Source organism: Rhodamnia argentea, chromosome 1 (genome assembly GCF_020921035.1).
Source record: "Rhodamnia argentea isolate NSW1041297 chromosome 1, ASM2092103v1, whole genome shotgun sequence".
Lineage (NCBI taxonomy): Eukaryota > Viridiplantae > Streptophyta > Magnoliopsida > Myrtales > Myrtaceae > Rhodamnia > Rhodamnia argentea.
This window is the reverse complement of record NC_063150.1, coordinates 12,465,409-12,486,575: the sequence shown is the minus strand read 5'-3', so window position 1 is coordinate 12,486,575 and position 21,167 is coordinate 12,465,409. Positions and strand designations below refer to the sequence as shown.

General features: G+C 40.1%; 3 protein-coding genes across 3 annotated transcripts in view; all 3 read right to left on the bottom strand.

The window, feature by feature from the left end:
- The window catches only part of LOC115732880 (protein RMD5 homolog), a 100,205-nt gene that overhangs the window by 16,851 nt on the left and 62,187 nt on the right, over positions 1-21,167 (bottom strand). The window lies entirely within an intron of this gene.
- On the bottom strand, positions 15,218-19,822 carry LOC115753828 (probable beta-D-xylosidase 6). Its single transcript, XM_030692651.2, has 7 exons — positions 19,222-19,822; positions 18,974-19,093; positions 17,957-18,123; positions 17,779-17,876; positions 16,829-17,179; positions 16,264-16,680; positions 15,218-15,892 (listed from the first exon to the last, which is right to left on the bottom strand). The coding sequence occupies exons 1-7, from the start codon at positions 19,804-19,806 to the stop codon at positions 15,291-15,293; spliced, it is 2,340 nt and encodes a 779-aa protein (XP_030548511.1). The 5' UTR covers positions 19,807-19,822; the 3' UTR covers positions 15,218-15,290.
- Positions 15,291-19,806, bottom strand: LOC125314505 (probable beta-D-xylosidase 6). Its single transcript, XM_048276892.1, has 7 exons — positions 19,222-19,806; positions 18,974-19,093; positions 17,957-18,123; positions 17,779-17,876; positions 16,829-17,179; positions 16,264-16,680; positions 15,291-15,892 (listed from the first exon to the last, which is right to left on the bottom strand). Exons 1-7 carry the CDS (start codon positions 19,804-19,806, stop codon positions 15,291-15,293), a joined length of 2,340 nt encoding a protein of 779 aa, XP_048132849.1.

The following is a 21,167-nucleotide window of genomic DNA, read 5'->3' as shown; positions in this document are numbered from 1 at the left end:
TCGGTTCCTAATATTGACCGGATGACTTACAAGCAAAATCTTACCATTCAAATGTGTATGATCTTACAAAGCTATAGCCACATGTCTATGAATTCCAAAATTTTTTGCCGCGGCTCTTACTCTAGACCTCCTTAGTCTTCTTGCAAATCATCCGATGATTATTGCAAAATAAACCTATTGGCACGCATCTTGAATATTTGATGTAGTAATCGCACCTTCATGAAGAAAAATATCCATGTAGGCGCGAGCCGACGGAAGATGGCCAAAAGAACTGAATTGGCACAAATGCAACGAGTTTATGACAAAATTGGCACAATTGCAATAAACTTAAGGCTTCTTTCGTAATCCTCCAATTAAATGTTAATACCAACCTAACTCTATCTTTTTTTTCTCCATGTCATGATCAGCTCGTGACACTCATAATATTTTCGGGAGGTATTTGCGGTGCAAATTCCTAGAAACTTAGTTTCAACTATTGGCGGAGTGACATACAAGCAAAATCTTACTGCTCGGATGTGTGTGATGTTGCAAAGCTATTGCCACATGTCTATAAATTTCAAAATTTTATGATGCTGCTCTCGCTCTTGACCTCCTTAATCCTCTTGCAAATTACCCAATAAGTATTGCAAAATAAAAGTGTTGGTATACTTCTTGAATATTTGATGTAGTAAACGCACCTTCAAGGACAAAAAAAGTCCAAGTCGGCGCGAGCTGGTCGAAGTTGGTCCGGAGAATTGAATTGGCACAAATGCAAAAGGTTTATGACTAAATTTGCATAATTGTAATAAATTTAAGGCTTCTTTAGTAATCTTCCCATTAAATGCTAATACCAACCTAACTCGATCCTTTTTTTCTCCACGTCAAGATCAGCTCATGCGATACTCGTAAAATTTTTGGGAGATACTTGCACTGCAAATTCCTAGAAAGTCGGTTCCCAATATTGGTCGGGTGACTTACAAGCAAAATCTTACCGTTCGGATGTGTATGATCTTGTAAAGTTATAGCCATATGTATATAAATTCAAAATTTTTATGCCGCCGCTCTATCTCTTGACCTCCTTAATCCTCTTGCAATGAGTATTGCAAAATAAACCTATTGGCACGCGTCTTGGATATTTGATGTGATAATCGCACTTTCAAGGATAAAAAAGTCCATGACGGCGCAAACAGGCCAAAGTTGGCCGGAAGAACTAAAGTGGCACAAATACAAAAGGTTTATGACTAAATTGGCACAGTTGCAATAAATTTAAGGCTTCTTTGGTAATTCTCCTATTAAATGCTCATACCCACCTAACTCGATCCTTTCTTCTCCATATTATGATCAGCTCGTGTGAGACTCGTAATATTTTTGGATAGTATTTCCGGTGCAAATTCGTAGAAAGTTTGTTCCCAATACTAACTGAGTGACTTACAAGCAAAATCTTACTGTTTGAAAGTGTGTGATCTTGTAAAACTATAGCCACATGTCTATAAATTTAAAATTTTCTGCCGCCGCTCTCGCACTTGACCTCTTTGATCCTCTTGCAAATCACCCGATGAGCATTGCAAAATAAATCTGTTGGCACGCATTCCGAATATTTGATGTAGTAATCGTGCCTTCAAGGAGAAAAAGTCCAAGCCAATGCGAGCCAGCTGATGTTGGCCGGAAGAACTAAATTGGCACAAATGCAAAAGATTTATGACTCAATTAGCACAATTACAATAAATTTAAATTTTTTTTAGTAATCATCCCATTAAATGCTAATAACAATCTAACTCGATCTTTTTTCCTCCTTGGGTGAGACTCGTAATATTTTCCAGAGGTATTTGCGGTGCAAATTCCTAGAAAGTTCATTCCCAATACTGGTTGAGTGACTCACAAACAAAATTTTACTGTTCGAACGTGTGTGATCTTGTAAGGTTACAATTACGTTTCTATAAATTCCAAAATTTTCTATCACCGCTCCCGCTTTTGACCTCCTTGATCCTCTTGCAAATTACCCGATGAGTATTGCAAAATAAACCTATTGGCATGCATCTTGAGTAGTTGATGTGGTAAATGCACCATAAAGGAGAAAAAGTCCAAGTCGGCGCGAGCTGATCGAAATTGGCGGGAAGAAACCGAATTGACACAAATGCAAAAGGTTTATGGCTAAATTGGCACAATTGCAGTAAATATAAGGCTTCTTTGCTAATCCTCCCATTAAATGCTAATACAAACCTAACACGATCTTTTTTTCTCCATGCCGTGATCATCTTGTGTGAGACTCGTAATATTTATGAAGGTATCTGCGATACAAATTTCTAGAAATTTTATTCCCAATACTGGCCAGGAGACTTACAAGCAAATTCTTACCATTCGGATTTGTGTGATCTTATAAAGCTATAGTCGCATGTCTATAAATTTCAAAATTTTCTGTCGCCGCTCTCACTCTTGACCTCCTTGATCATCTTGCAAATAGCCCGATGTGTGTTGCAAAATAAAATTGTGGGCATGCGTCTTGAATATTCAATGTAGTAATCGCACCTTCAAGGAGAAAAAAGTCCACGTTGGCGCGGGCCGACCAAAGTTGGCCAAAAAAACTGAATTAGCACAAATGCAAAAAAGTTTAACACTAAATTGGTACAATTACAATAAATATAAAGCTTCTTTGCTAATCCTACCATTAAATGGTAATTCCAACCTAACTCGATCTTTTTTTTTTTTTTTTTTGGCCATGTCATGATAAGCTCATGTGAAACTCATAATATCTTCGGAAGATATTTACAATGCAAATTTCTAGAAAGTTAGTTCCTAATATTGGTCGGGTGACTTGCAAGCAAAATCTTACTATTCGGATGTGTGTGATCTTGTAAAGATATAGCTACAGGTATATAAATTCCAAAATTTTCTACCAAAGCTCTTGCTCTTGACCCCCTTGATCCTCTTTACAAAATGCCCGATGAGCATTACAAAATAAATCTGTTGGCACACGTCTTGAATATTTAATGTAATAATCGCACCTTCAAAGAGAAAAAAGTCTGTAGGCGCAGGTTAGTCGAAGATGGCTAAAAGAACTAAATTGGTATAAATGCAAAAGATTTATTAATAAATTTAAGGCTTCTTTGGTAATCCTCCCATTAAATGATAATACCAACCTAACTCAATCTTTTTTTTCCTTCATGTTATGATCAGCTTGTGTGAGACTCGTAATATTTTTGATGAGGCATTTGCGGTGCAAATTCCTAGAAAGTCAGTTCCTAAAATTGGCTGGGGAACTTACAAGCATAATCTTATTGCTCGGATGTGTGATCTCATAAAGCTATAGCCACATGTCTATAAATTTCAAAATTTTTTGCCGCCACTCTCACTCTTGACCTCCTTAATCCTCTTACAAATTGCCCCGATAAATATTGCGAAATAAACCTGTTGGCATGCGTCTTGAATATTTGATATAGTACTTTAAAGGAGAAAAAGTACACGTCGGCGTAGGCTGGCCGAAGTTGGTCGAAAGAACTAAATTGACAAAAATGCAAAAGGTTTATGACTAAATTGGCACAATTGCAATAAATTGAAGACCTCCTTGGTAATCATCCCATTAAATGCTAATGCCAACCTAACTCGATCTCTTTTTTCTCCACTTCATGATCAGCTCGTGTGAGACTCGTAATAATTTTGGAAGATATTTGCGATGCAAATTCCTAAAAAGTTTGTTCCCAATACTAGCTGGGGGACTACAAGCAAATTCTTACCGTTCGGATTTGTGTGATCTTGTAAAGCTACAACGACTTGTCTATAAATTCTAAAAATTTCTGTCGCCGCTCTCGCTCTTGACCTCTTTGATCATCTTGCAAATTGCTCGATGAGTATTGCAAGATAAAACTGTTGGCACGCGTTTTGAATATTTGATGTAGTAATGGCACCTTCAAGGAGAAAAAAGTCCACGTCGGTGCGGGCCGGCCGAAGTTGGGCAGAAGAACTAAATTGGCACAAATGCCAAAAGTTCATGACTAAATTGGCATAATTGCAATACATATAAAGCTTCTTTGCTAATTCTCCCATTAAGTGCTAATACCAACCTAACTCGATCTTTTTTTTTCTTCATGTCTAAATTGACTTTTATCTTTTACTTTTTCACATCATTTAGATCTTGCAGCCCTACATAATCTGACTTTTTTAATCACAAATATCTGAAACTCTCGTAACATATAAATACCGAAGCGTAAATCCACGTACTTTGGAATTTGGATATAATTACTGGAGAGCAAAAGGTACTTTTGGTCACTCATGTTCAATGCTAAACCAACAAGGTCCAAACTTTTGTTCAATGCATCACATGGGCCCATCAAGATGTTCTTTGCTTTTTTCTTTTCTTTTATTTTTTTTAGGAATTTGCAAAAAAAACATAAAGTTCCCACATCTTGCTTGATGTTTAAACATAAAGGTACTTTGGTCACTCATGTTCGACTAACCCAGAGTCTTTACTTCTTTCGGCTACAGAGCTCGGATTCGGATTCTTTGAACACTTGGACAGCATGACAATCAAAAAACAAGACAGACTATGTGCGCAAAGCACTAAGGTCTCCTTCACGTCTATGTAAAGAATGAAAGTACTGAAAAGAAAAGGAGACCCTTGTTGTTGTTTTTTTTTTTTTTTCTATTCTCGGCCGGTAAGGAGCCAAGTAAGGCATGGGAGTCCGCCTTTCTTCTGCGAATGAGAGATTTCGGAACCAAAGTACCTGCGTAACCCTATTGTAGCTTGGAATCCATGATGCAGACCAATTATTGTAAGGACTTCTCAAGTTGGGGGAAATTACCAAAAAAGTCTCAAGCGTTTTTCAATTGTTTCAATTCTGTCCTAAACTCTCTTTTTTTTCCAATTCAGTCATAAACATTTTGCATTTGTATCAATTCGGTCCATCCGACCAACTTTGACTAGCCGATCTTGACGTTGACTATTTTCAATAATGTTGTTTGTATTTTTTCGAATTATTTCTTCTTTCTTTTCTATTTTATTTTTTCTTCTTCTTCTTCCTCCTTGAGCTAGTTGCCGAGCCAGACAAGATGGCCGGCAAGGGTGAGTCCTTGCCGTCGCTACGCAAGCTCGACCTCGCCGACCCTCTCCTCTAGCTGGTCGCCTAGAGGAAGAAGAAGAAAAAAAAGAAAAAGACAGAAAAGAAAATAGGAAAAAATTAAAGAAATATTAAAATATTAAAATATAATTAAAAAATTACAGCATCGGTTCCGACAACTCCACATCAATGCCATGTGGTGCCAATCGGCGCCACGTAAGCATCGACCAATGAAAGTTGGCCGAATGCACTTAATCGGCACAAATGCAAAATATCTAAAACTGAATTGGCACAAATGCAAAAGGGTTTATAAGAAAATTTTCACAAAAGAAAAGAGTACATGACTAAATTGACACAATTTTAATAGATTTTTATGACTTTTTATGTAATTTTCCCCTCAAGCCGTGGTCAAAATCATCGTTCACCGAGTGCGCGCTTGCTTGCAAGTGCAATCACTGGCCGTTTCTGGGGTCGTGGCTCCGATTGTCCCCTTGATGCCTGTGATCACAGTGATGAGAAGGCGTGAGGGGTGCGACGGTTGAGATTGGCATCTCTTCCTTAGACAGTAGTAGGGGATTCGTGCCCGTCGGGCCGAGCGAAGTCAGCGAGAAATTCGACCCCCAATTCTAATTGGTCGTACTCTCGGATGACGTCGATGAGGTACTGGTACTCTATTGAGTTCCCGCCCCATGCAGCCCAGATGGAGGGTCACGGCTTTCGGTGATCCTTGGAACATGAGCTGGCCTCGGGCCAGGATGAGGAGATGATCGAGGAGGATTTGGATTCTCGACGAGGGCTGGTGGATGGTGAGGATCATGGTGCTACCGGACCGAGCTATGTCATGCACCTTCTCCATCACACTGTGGGCGCTGGTCGAGTCGAGGCCTGAGGTTGGGTCGTCGAGAAAGAGTAGGGATGGCCGATGGATGATGCCGATGTCGATCGATGTCCTTCGGCCCTCTCCTCTGGACACCCCTCGTGTCCCCCCGTTGCCAATGTAGGTGTTTTGGGATGACTCTGATCAAAGTAGTTATCGCACAAATTACTCGGGAAAACAACGGACAAATTCTTTAACAAAGGCATCAAATGAAGAGAGAAAGAAACAAAGGAGATCTAGTGAAATTGATTAAGTGAAAGATATTACAAATTGTAAATTATGATTGGATGTTAGTATAAGAAGTCGTACGCAAGTACTCAACAGAAGTACATTGCATCAGTTTACGAATCAATATTTTACTCTCTAATGCTACTAAAAATAGTCAAGGTCAGAAATCAAAGCTCACCGAGAGTCCGAGCTGCTCGATCAACTTCTCCACCCTCTGGTTCTTATCCGCCCCCGACATCTTCCCCAGTCAGAATTTGGTGGCAAACATGAGGGTCTCTAGACGATGAACATCGGGACAACCTATCGTCTTGCATTGTGTAAGCGGAGGTCCTCTTGATCAAGCTAGGACTCATCTCCACGCCATCCAAGAAGACCCAGCCCTTGAGGCTCCCCCTGGCGATCCTCCCCACCAGGCCGTCCAAGAACGTGGATGTCCCCGCCCCGCTCAGGTCCATCACTGCCGTGACGCACCCTTTCGAGGCGGAGCCTGTGATCCCGTGGAGCAGGTCCATGTCCTGCTTAACCCAGCCCCTATCGATCTGCTCGTTCTTGGTCACAGTGTACGTAAGGGTGGAGAACTCGAGCCCGCCGGTGAAGTTCATCGGCTTTGGAATCTCGATCACTCTGTCACGACGATTACCATTCCTATGACCCATCTCTCGGTGGCTAAGAGCATTTTGATAATACCAACTGAATTGTTTGAAACGTTTTGAGGATTCCAAAGTGAACTGACAAGATGCGTGACATTATCATCATGCAAATATGGACAGATCCGAAGGGCCAGAAGCGATCGATGAGATACTTTCGCTAATAATCAAAACTGAACGTAGCCGAATAGCCTCACCAGAATAAAATCAAAGAGAGAACAAAAGTAAACCACTTCAAGTTCTCTCCGCTGGCCAAAACTTCTTCTTGGAGTTAAACTTGACGTCATGTTCGAAATAGGTCGAACCCCGGATTTACAATTTCGTTCCATGCGCATTTTGACATCCACCCACCTTTGGTCAAGTATAAAGCCGGAACTATGCTTGGTCTGACGTCCAATCCTGCCTATGTTCAATCCCTCGGCCTCTGGCTTGGTGTAGCCAGACATCCAGTTTTCCTCAGCCGAATATCCGAACCCGATCCAAACCCGGATCCAACCATTTCGGACCAACAGTAAAAGTCAATTTCAATTTGGATTGGGTTCACTTTCGGCCACAAATAAGAAATCTCCACCTTACTCCAAGTGCAACTTCAAGCTCATAGATGATAGTTTCTCCCAAGCCCGCCAAGCTCATCACCTGCCATGCACTAACCAAGTCCAAAAGCAATATTGGAACTTGGCCAATGTTGCGGGCTAAGTCAACATGTCTATTGTGTTGGGATTGGGCACACAAACATAACGAAATAAACACTAAAGGCGATAAAGAGAAATTGAGACATGAGATTTATCCTAATTTACCTTAAATTAAAGTTACATCCAGTAAAGGATTCCACTCTAATTAGCATATCTCACATCTATATTACAACTCTCAATTACAAAATAAATGTATTATATTTAATAGTGATTATTCATGGGCTCAAGCCCAAACTATTAATAAAAATGGGCTCAAATTGTAAAAGCCATATGACATTCCAAGGGCCTTGCCCCCTACATCCCCCACCGAGGTAGTGCCCCTGAACCCTTGCCTCTCAACAGAGAGTGGGACCCCGTGCCTTCATGTTGATGGAGAGTGTAACCTATAGCCCAATATATTGGATTATCTATCCTATGAAACAATATTACGTATAAAATCATACTTGACATCATCAATATGCTTGGTTTCCTCGGGATATATCTGATAGGATATCAACTCTACACTTGATTCAACCCCATAGGTAAAGATTAGACCTGATCATGGGTTTGGCTACCTAGAGTGTACCTAGGCCCAATCGTGGCCCGAAGTCTTTTTGGGGGTGCTTGGGCAAGAGTGTTAAGTGAGAAAGCCCGTACGCTCAGCCTAAGAACTTGTAAATAAGAATTTAATGATGGGAGGCTTTGACAAAAATTTACAACCGACCTAGAAGCCAAATATGCCCCAGGCCTACCTAATGATCGCCCCTAGTAATAAGGCCTAGGGGTAAATTCTCAAGACAATTAGGCTTCCAATGTAACACTTTCCATGTCCATCCACTCTACTTTCCTCCAAACTGCACAACTTATGTACAAATAAAAAGGCTGAAGCAACACCTAAGAGGGGGTGAATTGATTTCCACAAACGAAAAATTGTGAAATACAAGAAAAAATTCTTTTTGCAAAACGAAAATCGGTTATGCATATGCGGATGCTTCTATCAAGTAGATGATGAAAGCATTCAAGAGACGGAGGATATTGTAACATAGACTAACATCCACCAACAAGATTAGAATCGACTAGTAACCCGAGAGATGTCACAACATGTAAATAATATTATTTTCATGTAAAACTAGATAAATAACTCTACAAATACAAACACGTTTAAGAACATTGTTGTCTCTCTCTCTCGCTCTCTCTCTCTCTCTCTCTCTCTCTCTCTCTCTCTCTCTCTCTCTCTCTCTCTCTCTCTCCGAAAATAAAAATCAGAAGACAAGCGGTTAGCCTCCCTTTATCTTCGTAAATAATTATATAACCTTGAAACTAACTGTTGGAAGCCATTTCTTAGTCAAAGGAACAACTCCTTTGGCCAAGAGACCTACTTTTTGCTAATTGAGTATGTTGTCTACGATCAAAGCAAAAGTCTCTCCTTGCACAGGGCCCACACCGAGCGCTAGCCCCTGGGCCGAAGTCGTAACAAGCCGTATGACTGTTGGGTCTAGACTTATTGATAAGTGATACTAGTATTGTATGGTCTTGGGTCACTCTCATCCAAAAGTTAGCTTAAAAGATGAGGTTTTCCCTCACACTTATAAACCGACCACTAGTCCCTTCCACAATCGATGTGGGATAAACCCAACATTCTACTCCATCTATAGAAGGAGCTGCTTCTACATATGGTCCCTTCACTCAAGGGGTTTTTGTGTGTGTGTGTGTGTGTGTGTGTGTGTGAGAGAGAGAGAGAGAGAGAGAGAGAGAGAGAGAGAGAGAGTGAGTTGTGGTAGATTAAGTTTGTTTCTTACTATATGCTAATCAAAGTTATTTTTTTAATAATTTAAGGACACAAACTCAAAGCCCGAACTACCTGGAGGCTCATGAAATATCCCGCAATGTCTATGAACCGGGTAAGTGCAACCCTTTAACCTGTAAGGTCCTATTATAGAGAAGTTTGCACGTAACTTGTGAAATTTGAACAGGTGGCCTTCCCTTTATTCCCAACCAAATACTCTAGCAGCAGGAGATTAAATGTTAATACTGACCTAACTCCAATCTTTTTTTCTCTGTCTGGACTAACTTTTACCTTGACTTCTGACATTAGTTAGATCATGCAGCCCACACACGTCGACTTTTTTAGCCATTAAAATTTGAAACTGTCACAATGTATGAATACCGATGCGCAAACCAAGTGCTTTGACATTTTGGACATAATTCCATGAATTAATTGTATATTTATACGCCACGACATGTTGTTCACTTGTTCAATTCATCGCTTGGGCCCGTCAAAATATTCTTTACTTGAATAGTAGGAATTTTCAAAAAAGCATAAAGATGAAAGATCCCACCTCTTGCTTGATGTTTAAAATATGCTTAGCTGACATTCTTTCCTTCTTTCGGCCGCAGAGATCAGATTCTTTGGGCACTTGGACAGCACGATAATCAGAATCAAGACAGGCTATGTGCACAAAGCACGAAAAGAAAAGGAGAGCCTTGTTCCTTTTTTCTCGGCTGGCTAAGAGCCAAGTAAGGCGTTCGAGTCTGTCTTACTTCTCCACATAAGAGATTTTAGATTCGGAGACTTAATTATTTTTCCATAATTATAGAATGGTTGTGGAAATAAATATGAAAATCCTCAAGTTGAGATATTATTCGAGCTTTTTGAACTCGAGCTATTCATAAGTTGATGGTAATTGAGTCAAGTCGAGTTTGAGTATTTCGACCTTTCAACCGAGCCATGCTCAAGCATATAGTTAATAATCGATCAAAATCAAATCAAATGTCGAGCACGACTATGCGAGTCCACTAGAGCTCAAGTTTCAGAGTGTATCAACTTAACACGACTCGATTACATCCATCCTAAAGAGTTGCTCTCGTTAGAAAACTTGACTACTGGATAATGTCCAACCCAAATGTTCAAAGCTTCTAAGACGAAATTTTGATATCGGCCCCTTCATTTTTAAGTGCTATCACAGCCAAAAGATTATGTATTTACGACACGGTTATTAGAGATAAAATTGTGATTTAATTTCCATGCCATGTGGTCTTGTACATACGCAGATCATATGAACATCTTTAATTAAGAATAAGTTTCCTTTCTCGCGGAATTATGTCGGTGCGGAACATAAGAGACGGCAATTTCACATAATCTTCACGCAATATTTGTTCTTGATTCCGAATAAATAGTACACCAGATATCTTTACCAAGATATCGCAAGTAAATCCACAAAGACGAGGCAATTAAAATAGTTTTAATCGGAAGCAAAAGACAATCAATGAATTCACTCGCAAACTAGGACAATTTTCCAAATTTATTCAAGTTTAACAGTGTAAGCAAAGGTGGAACAATATCCACCACTTCAGCAAACGAATATGACCGAGGGGTCGCAGCAACACTCGTCGAGCAGGCAACAGCAACAGAGAGCCGCGAGACTGCAAATTAAAGGAAAGAACATCTTTGATTAAAGAAAACAAATAACCCTAATTAACAAAGAAGTAAATAAACAAATAAAAAAAATAAGAAAGTACCATCCTTCGAGAAACCCTGTTTGTCGACGGGGCGGCGGAGCAGCCGCATACTGTGGAGGAGCCATGACCGGAGGACCTTGGTAGTATCCTTGAACCACACCCAGCAAACCAACCCAGAACGATAATCAGAATAACCAACCCAGAACAGAACTATCGTCAGCTACATCAGAAGGATCGTCGACAGATGGTGTGGAAATAAGCCTCGATCGCGCAGAAAATGGAAAAGGGTACCTCCATTGACGGCGTCAAAAAAGAGATTTTACATGACGTAAAGCAAGAGCATGCATGAGAGAGAGAGAGAGAGAGAGAGAGAGAGAGTACCTTGAGCAGGGTAAGGGTAAGCGTACTTGGGGTCGGCCATCTCTCTCGAAAGAGAAAGCAGGAGGAGGAGGAAGAAGGAGAAGTTGGGTTTGGAGCTCGAGATTTGCAAAGAACAACAATGGAAGATTTGATGAAACTTTGCTTCTTTTTTAGAGAGAGAAGGGAAAGAGAGAGGTCATATACATATATATACAAGTGCAAAAGACAGAGCAGATGTCGGAGCAGTTGGTTTCACACTTCAATGCGCACGGACCAAGCCCACCGCATTGCATTGCATGCTTCAACCGATCCCCTAAACTATTACGATATTGCCCTCTTTTCTCTTTTTCTTTTAACGATAATTACACGGATAGCCTCTAAATTTCAGTTCGACGTGCAACATCGACTTTAAACTTTTAATTTGCTGTCTCTGAATTTTTTAATAAATGTTTGATCTTGTCCCTAAACTATATCCCGTGATATCATTCCACTAACTCAAGTTCATGAACCAGATTGAATATTTACGAAAATTTCAGAAATCGCATTAAACAAATTAAAAGTCCAGAGACAAAATTGCATTTCGGACTAAAGTTTCGAGACCACATTAATCAAAAGTTTAGGAACGAAATTGCAAGTTGAACTAAAATTCGTGAATCATTTGTGTCATTTTCTCTTTTATGTTTATGGTAAGATATTTACTAGCATTATTAATTAGCTCGACAGAGACGTGGACAAGTTGGAAAGTGGATATAAGGATCTTAAGCCACAACTATACGAAAAGAATCTCTAACCATAGTATTACAGGATATCTTATTTTTTACGTATTGATTACTCAAAACATGAGGGGAGATATTCTCTTAGAAATTGCAAAATATCTTTAGGTGGTTACTTGCCAAACTCTTTAACAAGATTCGAAAAGCAATATGGATTTTATTACAAAATATATCATACACTTTTTTTTTTATCAAGAAATATATCCTACACTGTTGAAGCAATAAATTAAGAGAATTTTGTGGTTCCGGAATTTGTATTGTTTTCATATTATTTTTAATCAATTATTTCGAATTTGAACTATTTAAATTTATTTTTAAGAAAACATTGCTTCATCGTGAAAAAAAAAAATTCTAATTAACCAAACCAAACTCCAGCCAGTTATCCACAACATTTAAGTGAATGAGACCAGTCAAGACCCAATTTGCAACATTGAAGGTACCGTTTGTTTCATAGAAAATAACTTTCAGGAAACTGTTTTTCGGACTTTTCGGCGTTCGGTTCATGAAAAATAAATGAGTCAATGAAACTATTTTTCACCCATAAAAAAACACATTCAAAAGTTGGGAAAGTGATTTCCTCTTTTTGAGAAGAGAAAAATATTTTCTCTCATCTTTCCTCCCTCCACTCATTCACATTCCTTTTCCTTTTAATTACTTTAAAAAAATTCAAATTCTTTAATATTTTTTTCTTTTCTTTCTTTTTTTTCCCTCCTTCTCGGCTAGACGTCGGCCACGGCGATAGCGGCAAGCCTCAAGCTTGCTAGCATCCGGGGAGCTCGAGCTCGCATAGGCCGACAAGCCCGGAGCAAGGCCGAGCCTTGCCGACTTGGGGCGAGGCTCAAGCTCTCCTGCAGCCGGTCGCCGGCCGTTGCCGTGGCCAACCATCAGCAGAAGAAGAAGGAAACGAAAAAAATAAAAGAGCAAAGAACAGATAAAAAAAATAAAAAATTGAATTTTAAAAAAAATAAAAGAAAAAGGAAATAAAAAAAATACTCAAAGGAATGCACTGCTGAATGATTTTCCATACCAAACCGCAGAAAATATCTTCCAGTGCATTTTCGGATTTCGACCGAACACCAGAAAATACTGTTATTTTTAAAAAAAATGACTCTCTGAAAATTATTTTTCAAAAACACTTTATTTTTTTCGCGAAACGAACGGAGCCTAAATAACTTCATCCTTTCTCTCGTGATGCAATCTTATGGTCCAATTTAGAACTACCAAAGGACATCAAAACGTCCTTCAAATTTTGTCCAACAGCCCTATCAATTACACACATCGGGTCATCACGAGGCTTTCCCTTTTCTCATCCACGTAATGAAACCCTAATCGACCTTTCCGGGTTCTCGACAGCTGTTCGATTTCACGGTAGCCAAAAGGGTGTAAGAAGAGCCTTCAAAAAGGGATGACCAAAGTGCAAAAAAGTTCAAAGGAAAAGCGAGGACATGGACAGTTGTTGTCGTAATAATCCCAATAAAGTGATAAGCATGTGGAATTATTTATTGTTTATAAGGTTTTATTCTCCAGGCAATATTTGTCTGGAATTGTGCATATCCAAGCGATCTGAAATTACCGCTTTCAAACCGTGTAAATTGAGGGGAATTCTTAAAAGAAGTCGAGGGCAGGAACACTTTCGTGCCTAAGCCCGAAGTCACCCATGTGTTGGTGGTCGCCTTATTAAAGAGCAACTCGATACGATGGCCTAGAAAAAGAAAATGACATGCTAAATGCACTAAGATACTTCGCCTTATCATACATCTCATCAGCTTTTGCGATATCATCATGAATTAGTCATAAGCAATACGGCGCAAAATTTCAACTTTTTCCTTGAATTCAATGTTACTGCAATCAACACCATGAAAGCTAATCAAGGTCCACGATTGATGCTTTCTATAATTGGGCTTTTTAACTAGATTTATTGCTCGATGGCCCAATAAAGATTCATTTATTTCCCAAGAGCCACAGCTTCAGCAATATGTTTCTTTTAAACTTTGTGGTTTTGCTATCATACTGAGGCTTAATATCCCAAAAAAAAAATCCCAACTTTAACATTTGTCCTCTCCTAATTATATTCAAAAAAAATTATCTAATAAAAAACCTCCCAATTTTTACTTTTGTCACAATTTTACCAGCTTAATACCCAAAAAACCCCTAACTTTAGTATATGTCCCAATTGTTTCCATTTGTCTCCAAAAAAATCATCAACTTTTACTTTTGTCTCAATTCTACCATCGTCCTTCTTCCGCCCATAATCACTGTTCGCTAATCTTACATGGCTCGAATTTTCTTGCCGAATTTACTAATAAATCTTCGAAATTAGGAACAACATGTTTCATGGAAGACAAGATTTGAGATCGTTCATCCAAATAATCATATCTCCACGTCCAGCCTTTCTTTGGATTATTGAGTGCCTGGGAGAATCAGAAACGCTCCATCTTGAGTAACTCTGTATCTCTCGACAATGTGTAGGGGAAGCGAACAACTAAAAGGAAGATTGAGAGTTTTTCATATCAACTTCGCCGAGACGTAATTCATTAAGGACATGGAAATGCCACGTAAGATTAATTAATGGTAATTATGGACGGAAGGCTAATGGTAATAGAATTGAGATAAAAGTAAAAGTTTTGGATTTTTTATGAGACAAAAAACAATTGGATATAATTGGGATAAATAATAAAGTTGGAGTTCCTATTAATTTTCTTTACCAAAAAAAAAATAAAGTTGAAGTTTTCTTTTAGTATTAGGCTGGTAGAATTGAGATAAAAGTAAAATTTATATATATTATATTATATTAGGCAGGTAGAATTAAGACAAAAGTAAAAGTTAGAAGCTTTTTATGAGACAAAAAAAAAAGTTTAAAAATATAATTGAGACAAATGCTAAAGTTGAAGGTTTTTTTAGGTATCTTAATGCCCAGTTGCAGGATAAGTTAACTGGCTTAGCGGCTCATACTCCATAGCCAAAACAAAAACCATCTCAGCATTGAGCAGAGAAGTTATTCGGTGGTAATCTTCATTCCACCATTAGCATTGCCTCAAAATTTCCTATCCGCACCTCCGGACCGCAAAGTTGGTCGACTCGTAAGCGTACCCTCGCCCCTGACGTGGATCCAATCCGACCCACGCGAGATTGAGAAGCGAGAGAGTTTTACTTCCAGAAAGTACACAAAGAATTCTCGAGCTATAACCGCATGAGGAAATGCACCATTAATTGTACATGTTGTACACAAATGAGTTTCGCAATCGCTAGCTCAATTCAACCGACACGATATGCTCCAGATCTCCCAGTATCAAGACATGCTCGCCCCCGACCAACATCCTTTTGCCACTCTCACTTACAACACTAAAATGGTCACAAGGATCTACCAACATGCTTGTCTCTGTAGATCTATTCGGAAAAGTATGCACGCGGTCGAATCCGATAAGTTGTTTCTGTGGGGTGCCTCGTATTAGTCTGGGCGCTCTAGAGAATAGCATCACCACGTGGCTTCCCATCATATCACCGACGTTAGTCACAGAGATCTGCACACGGAATTTCAACGAATCGCAGGATTCTTCGATCTCGGCAACGTCCAAGGAAGCAAGTCCTTCAACATCTCGGAGTACTCGGTTCCTGTAAGGACTAGCTCTGGAAGATTTTAGCAGAGTTAGCTTTGCCGGTGCCGACAGGAACTTGTAGTGGAAATCCGTGAAGCTTAAGCCGTGTCCGTATCCATACACTCTATCGCCGGTGTAAAACCGGTATGTTCTTCCGGGATAACCATGAGAAGGATCAGCCCGCATGTTCATGTTATCCATTGGGACTTTGGTGAATGATTCCGTATACCATGTCACGGGCAGTCGACCACCTGAACAAAGTTTGTTGCATAAAAAATTCATGCCCATATGTCCAAGGAGCTAACACTAACTTGGTAACAAACGCAAATTCACATCTATACATAAATCTATTAAAGAACACGAGCAAGTAAAACTTTGCTTCTACAAGATTTTAGGCATAAGAAAGATATTCACAGGGGAAAAGAAGAGATCCAAAACTAGACTCAAACCATTGATGATGATGATAATTACGTCCAATTAATTGCTACACGCATGACAGGCTCCTCGCTTTCATGGGATCCCACAAAATAAAGGGAAAAACGCATTGTACGATGCTCAGGCTATTCATCTTCAGAAAAGAGCAGAGCTTCTCTCTAATTAGTTGCTATACAAAAGAACGAACCTGGATTGACATCGCCAAAAATGACTTCCGCAAGAGCTTTCCCACCAGCTTCGCCAGGGTATCCAATCCAAAGGATGCTCGCAATTCGTGGGTCATTTTTAGCAAACGAAACGTCAAGGGGCCCACCACCAGTCAGAACAAGGACAATAGGGTTTTTACTTGCGGCAGCAATTGAAGACACAAGATCCATCTGTTTTCCAGGTAAGAGAAGACTGACTCGGTCTAGGTCTTCTGTCTCTTGGGTCAAGTCCAAGCCCACAACAACAATAACATAGTCCGCCTTCTTTGCAGCCAGAATTGCTTCATGAAATGCATCGCTTGCATTACAGGGGATGTCTTTGCAACCGGCAGCGTGAGATGTCATCTGTACATACACTTGAAGTTCCTCGAACAGGCTTTTTGGCCTGCAAGGGATTCCTGTGAAGGGAACAAGATGTAACTCTTCGGACATTCATAAATGCAGTGGTAGGAAATACGATGGTCTCGAGAGAAAGTGCAGAGAACAACTGTCAATGACATAGGGTAGAATCAGACAAGCAACTAGAGTAAGTGCACATCAACAAACCTGTGTATGTGCCCAGCATATTGCTTATGTTGCTAGCATGTGGACCAACAATGGCCAAGGAAGCAACGTCATCCTCTCGTAAAGGCAGGAAGTTGTTTTCATTCTTTAGGAGAACTATTCCCTGCCTCGCGGCTTCTAATGCTAGCGTCCTATGCTCAGCTTTACAAACATCTTTAGGTCCCAATTTTCCAAATTGTCCTTTCCTGGGGTCCCCGTCAAAAATGCCAAGACGGAATTGGACTGAAAAGAGATTGAGAAGAGCTCTGTCTATGTCTTCTTCCCCCACCTTCCCTTGCTCAACTGCAGACTCAGTATTTCGAACCAAAAATGATCCGCAATTTATGTCCATTCCTGCAAAGCATGATTCCATAGCCATGACTTAGATAACATCGAATATCTTACACCATTAATTCAATAATCAAAGATCTATGTCTAAATTTTAGCTACTAGGTTCTTAAGAGTATTTGGATGGAGGCATAATAATGCCCTATCAATTTTGTGCACAAGGAGCTCCCTCCCTTTTTCTTTCTCATCATATATCGAAGGAAATTCTTGACATTTGGTTTTTCACTCCCTTTTCATTATTACATTGTTTCTCTATGTAACAACGAAACAATAGACTCCCATTTCACTGATTCCATTCCAACATTCTTTATATATTAAAGAACGTGTCATGATAGTCTATAGCTCTATTTCATGAGCACTTCATGAAGAAGAGAAAGGTTTCAGATGGATAAATTTCATAGACCCTGAGCTTTTGGTTCTTTATGTATAACGCGATCACCCATATATACTTCATCTTGTGACTTGGGCTTTGGTTTTACATGAGGATCACACACACGATTTATCAACAATCAAGGGAGAATCGGCAATGCAAGCATACGAAATTGTGTGTATATGTAATGATGAGAAACAGCAGAAGCGAACAGCAGACAAAAAAAAAAAATAACCTGCTTTGAGAGCATCAGCAACAGCCTCTTCACGCGTCTTTGCAAAATGTTGGTACTCAAAAATAGTGGCAACCGCATCACAGTCTGAGGTGATGTATCTGAACTTAATACCAGCAGGGGGTTTACATAATAAGCTCGAAGCATTACTAATGGACCTGAAAGAGTTGAACGATCTTACCCTTTAAAGCCCCAATCAACTCTAGTTTTCTGCAAGAGATCTTGCATAGCACACGCGGGCACCCCATTGACTTCATTGTAGGCGCACATTAAGCAGCTTGCTTTCCCTTGTTGAATGCAACTCCGAAATGGAGGCTGAAATGTGTCCTCCAAGTCCTGCTGAGTGACCTACAAAGGGAAATGGATTAAGCTAGAGATCCTCGTTGACACAGACAAAGTGAGCTACTACATTCTCACAATGCAACTCGAAGTTTTCTCGATCAAGAGCTAAGCCGCTTCCCAGTAGACAAGCCTAAAGAAGAATGCATTTGGCCTTATTCATTTGACCATAACTATTCATTTCATCTTACAAGTGAATAAAACCGCATTGGTAAAAAGGAATTGTGTGCTTGAGGAGACTTCACATCCTCCCACGTCATTTGGCAGGAGGCACCTATGGAAGCATTAGAGCTCAGTAGAATAGGCCAACAGACAATAGCTAAGTAGCCAAGGAAGGATTAAAATTATTTTAATACTTCGGAAACTTTTTTCAATAGAGTAAGATTTATTTAAAATGTTTCATGTCTATCTTCAGAGATCACAGGATGAATATATGATTGTTTACAACAATCAATCCTAGTCACCAATGAATGAATGAATGTCATCATCTCACCATGAATTTTTTTATAATAAGAGTGACACTTAGAAGCCAAAAGCTAAAGCTATCGTCAAAATCAAGTAACGCACTGTACCAGTTGTAATTCTAGCCACAGAAGCTTCCAAAATAAACTTTGGTATCAATTAAGCACGACATGGAAGGGCCAAAAAAGGAATTAGACATGTGAGTTCTTTCATGTACGTCAAGAGAAGTAACCGCGAAGAAAGCAGAGCAAGCAAGCACAAAGAACGATTCCTCATTGTTTCACTCAAGAACCGTTGCATTCATCACGAAGATCAATTTCTATCTCTAGAATCTTATTGCCCTCGAACATTTAAAAAGGTAGACCAAAGAAGCAAAGAGCAAAGATGGAATATTCACCACAGCATCGAAGCTGTATCTGCTGAAATTGTGCCACTTTTCCAAGTCGTAAGCAGTGAAATGCTTGCAACACGCCGAGAGCATCAACCCATCATCCTCCTCGCTCCCTCCACCACCGCCCTGAGTTCATGTTCACATGTCAAGCTCGTCTCGCAATTTACGGTAAGCATTTATCCTGAAAGTGCTAAAAAGATTGAGTTTTCCAAATAAGTAGAGCTAACTTGTGTCGAGAATCGGCCCGCCCTCACCTGAAACCCTTTGACGAACTCAATCGCGTAGGCCGAGGCGACCATCGGGTCCTCGCCGGGCGTCTCCTGGCCCCTCCCCCACCGGGGGTCTCTGAAAATGTTGATATTCGGAGCCCAGAAAGTCAACCCGCTCTGACCCACATTGTACATCGCCCTCCCCTCCGTCGCGATGGCCGACCCGATGGCGGACCAGAGCGTGCGGTTGAAGGCCGCCGCCGTGAGGAGGACCTGGGGGAAGGTCGTGGCGGACCCGACGGCGCCGGCGAAGGAGACGCCGGGGCCGTTGGAGGCGATGCCGTGGAGGGACTCGGACCACCACTCGTAGGCGGGGATGCCGAGCCTCGGGACCGAGGAGGCATGGTCGGAGAGCTGCTGGATCTTCTCCCGGAGGGTGAGGTGGGACACGAGGGAGCGAGCCCGGGCAGGGACGGAGAGGGAGGTGTTGCAGAAAGGGTAGGAGTCGAAGCGGGGTGGCTTGCAGGGGAACTTCGGGTGACGGGTCGAAGTTGAGGTTGAACTTGGAGTGACAGGTCCGGTGAAGAAGAAGAAGAAGATGATAGTGAGAGAGATTCCGCCGGGAGGCATTTCTGTGATGTGGAAGATGAGTTGAGTTTTTGTTCTTTGTAGTATAGAGAATTTCTTGGGTTTTTTTGTTATTTTATTTTTTGGGCAATAATTGTAGATGTAGTAAGATTAATTTACGCGGTAAATCATAAATATCTAAGTAAGTGGTTCGTATTGAATTATCATTCGTCGTTTATTGAATTTTGTTAAGATTACTGTGTTTAAAAAATTATTTATTTACAGTTTCCATTTGAAGTTAGATGGTAGTTGGTGTTTGATTTGTTGGCCATTCCGGGATGGGAGACTGGTTGGTGAGTTGTGTTAATCATATGGGTTGCTAGCTAAGCATGCGATTGGAAGAACGAAAAATAGTTTGGACGGTTTTTGGACGGACCTTGGCTTTTGTTGCCTTACAAGTGTGTTTGCTATTGTGATTAAGAAATTTGAGGGCGGAAAATCATGGGATTGGTGCTGCATTAGAAGTGTTTAAAGTGAATCAGTAATAAATGAGAGACTTATGAGATACGACGGCGATTATATCGGCCATTTTAAATTACCCTTTTGTCGTCGCTATCAATCTCGGGACATGCGCGGGCTTTAATTGGATATTTCTTTTCATAAAAGTTCTTGGTTGAAACTTGTTTTGGGTATGTTTTATATTGTAAAGAGAATTTTAGGCTTTCTTGATTTTCACATTGGTTATGTGGAGCGATGTGTAAATGGATGTAAAGCAAAATATCGAGAGGTCATCTGCTCTTTCTTTCTTTTTTTTTTTTTGGCCAATATTTGTCAATAGCAAAAGTACATCCATGCCATCTTTTCATGGTGTGATAATTCTATCAAATTAAAGCTGCAATTTTTAAGTTTTATTCGGGTGTAAACTCAAAACAGATTGCTCGTAATGTTTTATGGATATCAACGGTAATGAGGAGACTTTCTATCATTACGTAACACGTGACTCTCTCAATAAAGTCGACAATGCCTCGATTCTATATAATAGTTTCATAATAACATCCACAAGCTCTAGTGAATTATTATTAATTATAGGTTCCAAGTTACAACATGAGAGAGTATCATTCGTCGACAATTAATCATGCGAAACCTTTCACTAAAAGGTAGATATATTTTGGTGACATACTCCTCAAAAAGTGCTCTATGGTATCCGATAATTTGCAAATTTATGATACTAAATTGTCTAATATGTATGTTGATAGTTAATGCCACCCATAAGCCTTTGAAAGAAAAAGAAACTAATTATAAACATCTCCCATAGGTTCACTAATTCCATGCCCGGTTACTTTGTCCCTTAAAGTGGAGAGCGAGGTTCAAACGAGAAAAGGCTTACGACGAATGCCTAGGCACTCAGAGACGAGGAAGGGCAT

Coding starts and splice junctions, on each gene's coding strand:
- LOC125314505 (XM_048276892.1), bottom strand. CDS start 19,806: ATGCCTCCCGGCGGAATCTCTCTCACTATCATCTTCTTCTTCTTCTTC. Junction 19,094..19,221: donor AGTTCGTCAAAGGGTTTCAG/GTGAGGGCGGGC, acceptor ACATGAACTCAG/GGCGGTGGTGGAGGGAGCGA. Junction 17,180..17,778: donor TGCTGATGCTCTCAAAGCAG/GTTATTTTTTTT, acceptor CATGCTTTGCAG/GAATGGACATAAATTGCGGA.
- LOC115753828 (XM_030692651.2), bottom strand. CDS start 19,806: ATGCCTCCCGGCGGAATCTCTCTCACTATCATCTTCTTCTTCTTCTTC. Junction 19,094..19,221: donor AGTTCGTCAAAGGGTTTCAG/GTGAGGGCGGGC, acceptor ACATGAACTCAG/GGCGGTGGTGGAGGGAGCGA. Junction 15,893..16,263: donor TTTTGGCGATGTCAATCCAG/GTTCGTTCTTTT, acceptor AACTTTGTTCAG/GTGGTCGACTGCCCGTGACA.